The sequence below is a fragment of the Anarhichas minor genome, unplaced genomic scaffold (assembly GCF_050575085.1).
Source record: "Anarhichas minor isolate MPS153535 unplaced genomic scaffold, ASM5057508v1 ptg000018l, whole genome shotgun sequence".
NCBI classification, from domain to species: Eukaryota; Metazoa; Chordata; class Actinopteri; order Perciformes; family Anarhichadidae; genus Anarhichas; species Anarhichas minor.
In genome coordinates, this window is record NW_027466464.1 from 8,910,966 (window position 1) to 8,923,159 (window position 12,194).

A 12,194-nucleotide genomic window follows, 5' to 3' on the forward strand; every position below is an offset into this window, starting at 1 on the left:
CACGCTGCTGTCCGATCAAACTGTCAAACTAGGCAGCTCTGATCAAATATTTCTCACCTCAAATGTTTTCCAGAAACATATTTTCGTGAGCTGCTTAGCTGTAAAATTTGAAAGTTTGCATCATTTTACAGCTAAAAAAAAATAACTGAAATATGTTTCTGACAACATTTGAGGTGAGAAACGGGCAACAGAGCAACAGAATATCGATTCACAATTGACCAGAGCTGACTGACAGCTGCGTCTGATTGGTTGTTTTTCTCTGGACGCGGTGGAATTTTGCAAATGCCATTAGGAGCACTAAAAGGAGGCAGAGGAATCAGATTTTTTTGTTTCTGATTATCTGTCTCATGTACTACTGTTAGGATGTAGTGACAGTTTGAGCGAATATGCCAAAAGATGTTTTTATCAAAGGTACCAACTGTAGCTTTAACATTGTATTTTAGCTCCTTTTTCACGACCTGTCAAGCTGTCATACAGAAAGTAAAGTTTTCGCTTCAATAACTTTGATTGTCTCTTTTATAGGTACAAGTTCTGGTCGAATGCAATGCTACACCCCTTGAAATCTCTGCGTGCTCACTGCCGCCTTGTTTTTCTTTTCCCCGGTGACCTTCCCCCGAGGTTGAATGTCGCAATTTCACCGGTCGGTCTCACGGTGTCACCGACTTTAAGATGCACTTCTGTTAAGTCCACAAGGGCTTAGGCCTGTCTCGCTGCAAATTCAGCGAGTGCTTAAGGGCTCTGACGTGAACTTTAGGAGCCTTTGTGCAGATTGTTAGCAAACCTGCAGACTTTCGAAAAGAACTTGAGCAGAAGTCACAGCTTTGCTTAGTGCATTACACGTATACATTTTCACACGAACGTGTTGTTGAGGTGTTGTACGTTTTCCGTTTTTTTTTTGTACTTGTCAGGAAACTAAAAGAGACTCAGGCAAGGATGCATTTTCCCTCCATTTTTGTACATCAACACACACTTCATCTTGCCTTCAAAGGTCAGTCGTAAACGTATACTTTGAACTCTGAGTGCAGCGGCTCAGTGGACACTTTTGGAGTGGTGCACGGCGACAATTGTAGCTCTTCCTCCGAGGCAGACGGCTTTGCTTTCTCCACAGAAAAAAACAAAACAAGAATGGCCGAGAGAGAGAGCACAAAGTGAATTTGCCTTCCGGGCAGGTACTTCACACATTCACTATTCATCCAAGCTGTTGTTGCAACTTGCAGTTCGCAACTTAACTTTTGTTTGGATTTTCCTCAAACCTCATCCATAATTCATGAGATGACCAACATGCATTTCTGTAACAAACTGAACCCGACAAGCAATCAGGGAAGGACAGGTGGCCATCTCTACCTGTCAATCATACACAGGTAACAGTGTGCGGTGCACAAAAAGAACAGAACAGGTTCAATTACTTTCCCTGCAAGTTCCTGTATGATCTACTATATACAAGTTATGTAATCACAAATTATCGAATTCCACTTCTATTTTCAAGGACTCCGGGGATTGTAACACTTAAGCAGTGTTAAATCAGCGGGACCCTCTCGGCCTGAAACCGACGCTGGCCCCACATCCTCCTCTGGGAGGCTGGTGTTTACCGCCCGGAGTGGCTGAAAATTAATTGGCTCCTTGAGCTGCTGTACATTCCCCCTGTCAGTGCGATGGCCTCACCTCATTGTGCTGTCACTTTAAGTCGAAGTGTATTAATGGACTGTGTGGGCCATTGATTCCTAATTCCTCTCGACGTTGACATCGGGGATAAATATTGCGTGGCACGGTCGTCTTCATGCTTATTGTAATCAGCATTGTTATCGATCGCCTGCCCGAGCCCCTCAGAAGTAATCTATTTTAAATACACTTTCAGCAAAAGGGGGGTGTTCGGGGCCTTGTCCCAGTACTTTGGCGAGGACAGAGGCACAGGGACTGTAAGGATAAGAGGGTAGGAAGTGTCCCGAGCTGGTAGATATAAGAGAGAGTGAGAGACATTCAGACAGACTGACAGATATAAATATTGCGAGCGTGACCAAGTATGCTCTGTGAAATATGTCTTGCTTCAACATATACAGTAGGTGGTCTCCGGGTGGTCTCTGTCAGCGCGTGTTTGTCTGCGCGTCTGTCTCCGTGAGGCCGGCGGATGATGGATGAGGGCTCAGCCCGCGGCGAGCCAGACGTCGGCGCTATCGATTTATCCTTACATTTGTCTGGGAGGAGGCGGCGGCTGGTCAACGAGCGTTTCAACGCAGCGTGCCGCGATATGTGCTCACACACACACACACACACATACGTACAGTGTTTTCACAGCATTTCAAACGGACAGCTATTCTTTCGCGCCAGCTGAGGCATGGGCCTTGGTTTGAATTGTTCCATTGTCTGCTTGAGCGCAATGAGTGCCTCCCTCCTCATCAAGGGGTTTTTATTGATCCACTTGCAAAGTGGCATCCACTTGTTTAACATCCAGTCTAATACACTTCAATTGGCCCCAGCCTTGCCTTGTCTGCCTGCCTCCTCGTCTGACTGTTTTGTTCCGCTCAGAGCACACAAGACGTGAAAGAGGAGTGTGCGTTTGTGTCTGATTCGTGTGGCGGCGTGTGTGTTTTAGGATAAATCGTATGAAATAAAATCGTTTTTTTTTGTGCCACTGTCGAGAGTTAGTGCTCCATTCAGCCCGTTGAGCAGTGCATTAAGGCGGCAAAGCAAAGTTGCTATTCTCTCCGCCCAAGGCTTTTGTTTGTTTCTCCCGTTATACGTGCTCTGCTCGTTTTGGTGTTCATAATCAACGTTAACAAATTGGAAGGACTTCCATTGTTCTCTCTGCCTAGCCATCTTGAAAATGGCCCCCAATTACGGGGGGGACAAGGAGGCGACATGGCAGGGACACAATCTCAGTTATGACTGACCACGATTGCACTGGAGTTGGACACGTTACAAGAAGTAGATATTGATGTTGCACACTTGAAGACACACAGCTTATTTCATCTTCTAGTTGTACGAGCTGCCGTGTCCAGTAACAGTGGAGAGAAAGGCACCCCTGCAATATGTCCTTTAACCTGCATGGATATTTAACAATCGTACTTAGAAACTGCCACATTTCAAATGTATGTTTCACCATGCAGGAATTTAGAATCTGACTAATCTCTACTGTATTTTTTATTGTCAAAAGTTAGAATTTCTGACTTCCTGACATCTCTGGGATGCTATAAAAGAGTCTCTGCCTCCTAGAGTCGTATAAAAGTGATGTATGATAACGATGAAAGATTGAATCTAAATGTTTGGCGGGGGCGTGCCATTAATGATGGCAGTTATGGCAATGCTTTTCTGAAAGAGGGTGACATTTACCTCATCGACGATCTCGGACCGCACAGATCACGGAATAAGAAATGATTAACGGCTCCATGAGATGATTCATCATCTCACCTTCTCTCTCTCAGGGGATGATGTACCTGGAGGAGAGGAGGCTGGTCCACAGGGACCTGGCAGCCCGCAACGTGCTGGTGAAGTCGCCCAATCACATCAAGATCACCGACTTCGGCCTGGCGCGGCTGCTGGATGCCGACGAGAAGGAGTACAACGCAGACGGGGGCAAGGTTGGTGTAAGTGGAGGCGTGAGCGTGTCTTGTTGCTGTGTGTGTGTGTACAGTGCTTACCCAGAGGACAGGGACAGCTTACAGCAAAACGGTTGACATAAGTAGTAAATACTGCGCACAAAAAGTAATAAAACAAAAGGTCCAGGGAAGGTTGTTAGGTCTTCAGGGCCAAAAGCCTTTGTGTGTCTCTGAACGTGTGTGTGCATGGAAATGTGTCAAAAAATACATTTTTGTTGTTTCTTTTTAAAAGATGACCTCAACCTTGTCTGGCACGTTGCCCTGCACATTTGCATGTTTGCATGTGTACATTTCATCGTATAGTTTGCCTTACGGCTGTGTGCATTAATACACAGAAGAATTGCCCACCCCCACCTACACACCAGGCAAATATACATAGCATTTTAATATACACTATTTGAGAAAACACAATAGTGTTTGCTCCACATTTCCAGATGTTAGCCAGCTGTGATGCATCGTTTTCTTCTTAAGGAAACCAAATAGGAAGGAAAAAGATGACAGTATTTTGTCTTTTCCTTTTTCAAATCAGGTATCTGGATGTGGAGATCTTACCAAAAAAGAACAGATTGAATTTTACGTGACATGGAACGACATCTCTACCAGTTTAAGAGCTGTGAAACTCTTTTTGGTCAGGCAAAGCCCGGCGAACTTAGTTTCAATAATATACAATTTAGAAGCACTTCATCCAAGGGAATAATGCAGCCACGGTTCCAATCAGTTTGTTTTGTTTGGGGACCGAGACCATATTAATCAGGAGTCCCTTCTTTTTCCTCGCTTGAGATGTACTCTGCAAATTGTCCTGATCAACGCGCTTTATTTAATTGGCTTGTTCATCAGCTGGAGGCCCGAAGGTAGACACTATTACCAGTGGGCAAATGAAAAATAAAGTGTTTCCATAAATGCGACCAGCTGAGTTTGATGCGACCATCTGAGTGACTGACTCCGTGTGGGTATTCGCCTTGATAAATGAGAGCTGTTGTCAGCAGATACACACGTATGCCATAAAAATAGATGCGCCGCGAGAGATAAATCAACAGGGATGAAGGTGACGGCGCCGCGCCACATTTCCAACCCCGAGCTTTTCATTTCCCCTCCTTCCTGCCCATTTCCCTGAAGAGTGCGTCAGGCTCCCCGCGTGAAGGCAGGGGGCCGTGTTTCAAATGACCGATGAGTGCACGTGTGTGTGTGTGTGCATGTGTGCGTTCACATGCAAAAGGCCAGATAATTGCCTTGTTCAGTGGACTCCACGGCTGAAAATCCCCCCCCCCCCCCCCCCCTACAGTCAATATGGAAATCTTATGGCAGTTAGGATATGGCGATGTGTGCCGTTGTCCTTGTCAGGAATGTCAAAGGGCCCGTTTTTATTTCAATTTCACCCACTGGCTGCTGTAAACCGACTTCATTGAGATCATGTGAGACAATCGGCCAATACGATCTCATTTAGTACCTTTAAAAAGCACGCTCGCTGTTGATGATCCCTGGGCTCGACTGAAGCTAATCAATCACGGTACTTGGGTAATATTGAGCAAAGTGTGCTTGAAAGCACTGTCGATTTCCCAATACTTCACAAACGCTTGATTTAAAAGACGTGGCGGCTGTTGAGCAAAACAACATAATGGGAAAGTGTTCCACTCAGGTGTAATAGGTGTGAAGCTTCCTAATTCTGTCTTTTCTGTCTTTGTTTGCTCGGTTCATGCGGAAATCCCCGTCTTTACGTACACGTCCCTCTCTCCTCAGATGCCCGTTAAATGGATGGCTCTGGAATGCATCCACTACAGGAAGTTCACCCATCAGAGCGACGTGTGGAGTTATGGTGGGTGCTGCGTGCATTATCGCTTATCAGTGTGTGTGTGTGTGTGTGTGTGTGTGTGTGTGGATGTCAGTGATTGTTGTGCTCAGAGGTGTGGGAGGAAAAAAGTCAGTTGACCTGAAATCCTCTGTCCTCTTATTTGCATTTTTTCGCCCCCGTTATCTTTCTGCTCATCTTGTTCTCTGGCTCTTTGTCTCACCTCCCCATCTCTCCCTGTCTGTCTTGCTGCCCCCCCACCCCCCCACCCCCTATCCACCAGGAGTGACCATCTGGGAGCTGATGACATTCGGAGGCAAACCGTACGACGGCATCCCCACGCGGGAGATCCCAGACATCCTGGAGAAAGGGGAGCGTCTGCCCCAGCCGCCCATTTGCACCATAGATGTCTACATGGTCATGGTCAAATGTGAGGAGACACACTTACAAGTCCTCGAGCACACATACATACACTCACAAACAAGACGTGTGTGTGCAAAATGTGGTTTATTGGATGAACGAGTGGTATTGATCTTTCTCGGCTCACTCTCTTTCTAGATGAAAACCAGATTATTAAAATACCCGACAAATCCAAATACTTTCAAACATGCAAAAATGCCATGTCAATGTCAATAGTGTTGCTCATTGTTTTAAAACATGCCCTACAAGGCCAAATACTCCCAGAGATATTAAAGGGAGATATTAACACAGTTAAATCTTCTCAGGGTACATATCACCAAATTTTACGTCCACAGAATTTAACCATAAAAGTTAGTCATCAGTGAAATAGAAAAAGCTCGTCCCTTGCTACTTATCACACATTGCCTCAGCTACAGGAGGCGACATTAAAGACAATGTCAGGGAGCAGCACTCCAACTCCAACGTGAGGGATGTGGCGCACATCACCTTATTTTAAAACCACGCTCCAACGCAACTTGAGGTGTCACGGACGAGCTGTAGTTTTAATAAAAGCGTTGGTGCTTTTAATATGCACCTGGTAAGGTGTTTTCAGAGCTCAGGGTCTTTCGGTCCAATTCTGGAAGAGAGGGGGTGATATGTAAAGCGGAGAGATGAAAAAACAATTCAGAGACAGAGAAATTGAAGAGATGCTGGTTTTGGTCTGCGGCATGCATTGCACCCCTGGTCGTGCCGTCCTCCATCTGGACGACCACACCTCCCTCCCAGCCGGCGCACCCCGACTCTCCCTCCAGCCCACACAGCTCGTCCAAAAAACCCAGCCTTCTCTTCATCCTCCCCCAAATTCTCCCATCTTGCGCTCCGTCTGCATTCAGAATTCAGAACCCTGGTTGTGGTGTACATGTCTGCGGAGGGAGCCGTCCTCCCATATTTCCAGGAAACGGTCCAGACGCACAAGCCAATCCGTGCTATGAGATCTGCCAGCTAACGGCTGCTTGGCTATCCTTTTTCCTCGCACCAGTCTGGTCATCGCTCCACCCTGAACCCAACTATGGTGCCGTCCCTCCCTGTCTTCTGGTGGTGGCTGAAAATCTCATAAAACTCCAACTTCTCCACTGATTTTTTATTTGTTCCCCCCCTTGTTATTGCAGTTCTTACTTCTTTTTTTGTTGCACAAATATTGTATCTGCACTATGAATATCCCTCTTATTATTGGCTGCTTCATGCCCTATGAGTCTAAACTAACTCTACTGGTGCACTACTCATTCGCTCTGGATGAGGAGAACAGCAGAGTGCTGAAAATGCCACATGTGTTGAAAGAGAATGATGTGATCCAGCTTGGAGCTTGATATCAAAACATAGTCCCATGACAAAAAAATGTTCATCCGATCTGAAATGTCATGAGATATAATTGTTCCTTTTCCAAATGAGAAAACGACTGCCAATGGCTTTTGAGAGCACAGAAGCAACCGCGAAAGCCCTACAGCCATTTAGCCTAATGCCGAAGCCAACTGATTTCTGTCTTTGCCCCCGAGAGGACGAGAGGAATGTGTACACAACCGCAAGCACACACAAGTCATGTGACGTCGGCTGAGCATCATCAGCGGCGATCAGAAATGGTCCAAAGCAGGTCAAGCACTGAGTCAGACTAGCGGGAGGGTCTCTCCGCCCCGTCGGAAGCCACGAGGAAGCTCAGCAAATGGCCGCATTAATTCTAATTGCGCGTTGACTCCGAGCCGTTGTTTGTGATTTGGTGCGCTGTCACGCTACGTGCCCCCGCCATCTCAGCATCACCCCAATAAAGATGGGATAGAGTTTTGATTGCTGGAGTAATTGCAGCTCATTTAGTTAATGTGCCTGCGTGTGGCGCTAGAGCGAAAATTAGAGGCAGCGAGCGAAGACGGTGGCGGGGGGCGAAATGACACCAGAGAAGGTCGGGGGGGTGTTCAGTGAGAGCCGGCTTCAGATCGACTGGAGGAAACATACACCAGGCCACAGATTCTGAAAACAGCTGCATAAACGTAGTGAGGATATGTCACCCTTAAAGCCCTCCTCTGCTCCATCTTTCTCTGTCTCTTCCCCAGGCTGGATGATTGACGCAGACAGCAGGCCGAAGTTCAAGGAGCTGGCTGCTGAGTTCTGCAGAATGGCCCGGGACCCCCAGCGATACCTAGTCATCCAGGTGTGTTTGCCTCAACAGCCTCACTGTCGGAGCGCTCGATAATAAGGCTTTTAAAATATCTGAAGGAAAATAATTCCATCTTCCAAGATATTTATGGAGTATAACCTCAGCAAAGCATGCGCTAAGAGAAATGTATCACATGTCACTATTAGGGAGACGACCGCATGAAGCTTCCCAGCCCCAACGACAGCAAGTTCTTCCAGAGCCTCCTGGACGAGGAGGACCTGAATGACTTGATGGATGCTGACGAGTATCTGGTGCCTCGGGGTTTCAACGTGGCCCCTCCGTCATACACCACCAGGCCTCGCGTCGACTCCAACCGAGTAAGGCTTCCGCGCTCAAAAACATATTTAATCATTTTTGAATCACGTATTTTGCTGTAGTCTTCATAAATGTGTCAAACTGCTTTCCAGATCGCAGGGTGTTTGAGCAGAACACTTTTATTAATAAATGCTTTATTATTACAAAACATCTTTTCATAAAACCCTTTTAAGACTACTGATTTAACTTTAACCTCAACATATAATATTAAGACTGCCCAGCTCTCTGTCCTCTATAAGGGCTCAAGGTGGTTAAGAACTTCCAATACACTGATGATTTTCCTCTTGCTAATGGCTGCCCTCCATCATTCACATCCCAGCGTGTGTGGCTTAAACCTGGGCTCTTTATGCGCTTGCTCCCCCAGGCCCCATGTTTCATTACTCAGAGCTCCAAAAGCAAATAACAGACACTCTCTTAAAATGCCGGAGCCGTTTACTAATAGACAATAAGGCGCAGGCTCGGCTGTTTGCTGTTTGCTGTGCACCACGAGCCGCTTTGCCCACGGCTCTGCATCTTATGCACCTTTACCCCCGTGACCTACCCATTTGCCAGCGGCTCTTTGTTCCCTAACGGACACACATGTAGCCCCAAAACACACACACACACAGCAATCCATTCAGGGTCCTGCGTGTTCAAGGTCAGCACTCCAAAGCTCCTTTGATTGGGCAGTCTACATGCCCACACGGGGGAAACAAGTCATTGTTGAAATCCATCGGCTGGCTGACTTTGCCACGGGAAGTTAGTTATTCAGACGCAGTCCGATACAGACGGTTATCTAATCTGGGCTGATTTGCTCTCAAGCTCGTGTTTGAAAAGAGGAGCGGATAATGACTGGCTTTGAAGAAAAGGGATGAGCAGAGAAGTTTTGGAGGAGGGGTGAGTTGATGGCAATGGAGGGAAGAAGGTGGGAGTAGGTGGACAGATAAAAACCTCAGGACGTTTCCTTTTTTTTTTTTTTCTGTTGTGTTTTCCTGTAATTGCTGCTGAAGCGCTGGCAGTTGGCAAGAGTGCCGAGGAGTAGGCCTGGGTTAAATAGCCCACGGCAAGCCAACACAGCACCTCAAGAAGCCCTTTGCTTCACATGTCATGTTTTGTATTTTCTTTTTTGAGGTTCAGGTGTTTGGATCACAGCTCTGCCTGGCTGCCCTTCACAGTCCCTTAAGGCGGATGACTCCGCTGTCAGAACTTTGTTGGAGAATTTTACCCTCAACAGGCAGATGCATGGGTTAAAAGTCTCCCTTCCTTCGCCGCAGGTGGCATACAGCTGGCTTAAACTTTAGGATTTTCGGCATTCGCCTCTTGAAAATGTGTTGTGGTTCAATTGAACTGTTGACATCTTTAGTTTAGTTTGTTAAACAATCTTCCAGCTCTTTTATTACAAAATAGTTGCACAGTATCATACAAAACATGCTTTAAAGTTTCCTAGAATAAAAAAACTACAGTTTGCTCAGTAACGTCAGAAACCACTTTTCCTGTCTCAACCCACTCTTTGCCTCAGAACCAGTTTGGCTATCGAGACGGTGGTCCGAACTCTGCAGAGGCCTCTTCGACGGGTGCCCAAGCCTGCGTGAACCCGGAAGCCACGGGCGGACCGGGTCCGGCCCTGGAGGACCAGCGCTGCAACGGGAGCCTGCATAAGAAGAGCCTGAGCCAGGCTGGAGGAGAGGACAGCGGGGGCCAGAGGTACAGCGCCGACCCCACCATCTTCCTGGGGGAGAGGGTGCCCAGAGGGGACACTGACGAGGACGGATACATGACACCCATGAAGGACAAGAGCTCCTCAGGTACTCTAGGTGAAACACGTCAGGTTAATTGTTGGAATGACGCATTGTAGGAGTTGTATTCAATCAGTGTAGATAATACCACAATTCGAAATAACCTCACCTCATTATATTCATTTCTCACCAAGCTATAAAACATAAGTGCAATAGAAAAATACAAATAAAGACAATTTAAACAAGCGCATACTCTAGTGTGTACTTCGAATTGCACCTCTTTCCTGTCATCTCTTTGCTCCTTTACAGAGTATATGTGATCATTTAGCCTGTTCATTTCATTTCATTGATTCAAATTCCTACCCAGTTTCTATCACCGGTGTATGTCAGCTACTCCAGAGTCATGTTTTGCCTTTGATCATAATTCAGTCCATCAGTCCTGCTCTTGCACTACCGTCTTTGATTTTTGAGCAGCTCAAAATTATAACAAAGCCTGCAGCAAAATGCATCTGATGCAATGTCAAGGAGCGGAAGAGTGGGCAAAATCAATAGGTTTCACACCCCACTATTATAGCGTTTGGAAGCTGCGAAGAGGGGTCATTTGCTGGCATTTTCACCCCAGGCAGATGGAGTTTCCAGTGCCAAAGAACTGCTGGCGTGTTGCCCGCCTCGTCCTGAGTGGCTGCCATTATCGCCATTATCATCTCCATCTTCTCGCCTCATTAGCGAGTGATCACTTTCTCCTACTCTCTTTCAATTTCCATTTCTTTTGTTTGCGCTTCTCTTGATTGGATTTCTGTGGATTTTTTGTTTCTCTGTCTTATTCTCTCATAAACTCCTTTTCTCTTGTTCTCCGCTTTCCCACCATCCCTCCCTTTTCTGACCCGTGCTACAGAATATCTGAATCCCATTGAGGAGAACCCGTTTGTCTCCCGACGTAAGAACGGCGAGGTCCACGCCTTGGATAACCCGGGCTACCACAGCACACCCAACAGCCAGCCCAAAGGAGAGGATGAGTACATCAACGAGCCGCTGTACCTCAACACCTTCCACAGCCCCGGCGATCTAGGCCTGGAAGTCCTAAGGAGAAATGGTCTGCCACTACCCACCCAGCCCCCTTCGTCCATCTCTTCTTTAGGCTCCCACCTCCCGCTTACCATCCAGACCAGCCTGCCACACTACCCCCTCCCCACTGGCCAGCCCTCTCCATCTGGCATGCCTTGCCACCATGGCCCGCCGACCCACATCCTCCACGCCCACCACACCATCAAACCTGCAGGACAACCTGGCAATCCAGGTGGTGGCTCTGCCAGCCAGAGCCAAACAGGAACTACTGCCCAAGCCCAGGTGTGCCAGTCAGGTGCCCTCTCCACCTCGGCCACCATCGTGCACGGCAGCCTGCCAGCCTACCAGATCCACGCCACCATGCACCCCGCCAGCCTGCTGAAGCACGGACTGATGTCGGGTAAAGTCAGCGGGAAAAAGCTGAAGGTAACCTTTGACAATCCAGAGTACTGGCAGCACAGCTTGCCTCCAATATCGTCAAACCAGACGGCCCCTGAGGGCGCCCAGGGCGGTTCCACCAACGCCACGCTCTTCTATAAACAGAACGGACACATACGGCCGGCGGTAGCTGAAAATCCCGAATACATGTCTGAGTTTTCCCTGAAATCTGGTACCGTCTTGCCGCCTCCGCCCTACCGGCAGCGGAACACTGTGGTCTAAATCGTTCCACTTGACAAACGTTCCTCAAACTGACACCCCACCTCCCGCAACCCAGACATCCTCTCCGGTTCCACTGTTCCACACAGAGGGGAGCGGCCACAACCAGAGCCCCCAACTCTTTCCAAACAACGTGCCATCTGCTCTAGACTGTAGCGACACGGAGGTGAACCGAGCCAAGCAGACTCACGCACCTTCACTATATCCAATCCAGTCCATTTCTGTCCTGTAGATAGAGACTGCGCTCCATGTCAGTGAGAACGTGAAGGTTATGGTGTTTTTTTTGGCAAGCAGCGGACACATGACTGTCACACAGCAGTGGACGCACCGTGTTGACCCAGCGTGGTAGACCACAATGGCTTTAAACAAGATACATTTGGTTTAAGGGGACCTGAACTCACTGCCAGCCACTGCGGTTGTCAGATTCATGGGAGGAACAAGATGTTCTGTTATTTTTC

At 47.6% G+C, this 12,194-nt stretch overlaps 1 protein-coding gene across 1 annotated transcript in view; it reads left to right on the plus strand.

Moving 5' to 3' along the window:
• LOC142952936 (receptor tyrosine-protein kinase erbB-4-like) overlaps window positions 1-11,739 on the plus strand; it is a 54,053-nt gene extending 42,314 nt beyond the window's left edge. The window contains exons 18-25 of the mRNA XM_076094970.1: window positions 3,420-3,575; window positions 5,331-5,406; window positions 5,663-5,809; window positions 7,881-7,978; window positions 8,131-8,301; window positions 9,798-10,083; window positions 10,910-11,107; window positions 11,486-11,739. Of these exons, the coding sequence (XP_075951085.1) occupies window positions 3,420-3,575; window positions 5,331-5,406; window positions 5,663-5,809; window positions 7,881-7,978; window positions 8,131-8,301; window positions 9,798-10,083; window positions 10,910-11,107; window positions 11,486-11,739 (1,386 nt within the window). The remainder of the gene's footprint in view (window positions 1-3,419; window positions 3,576-5,330; window positions 5,407-5,662; window positions 5,810-7,880; window positions 7,979-8,130; window positions 8,302-9,797; window positions 10,084-10,909; window positions 11,108-11,485) is intronic.
• Window positions 11,740-12,194: the final 455 nt, after the last annotated feature.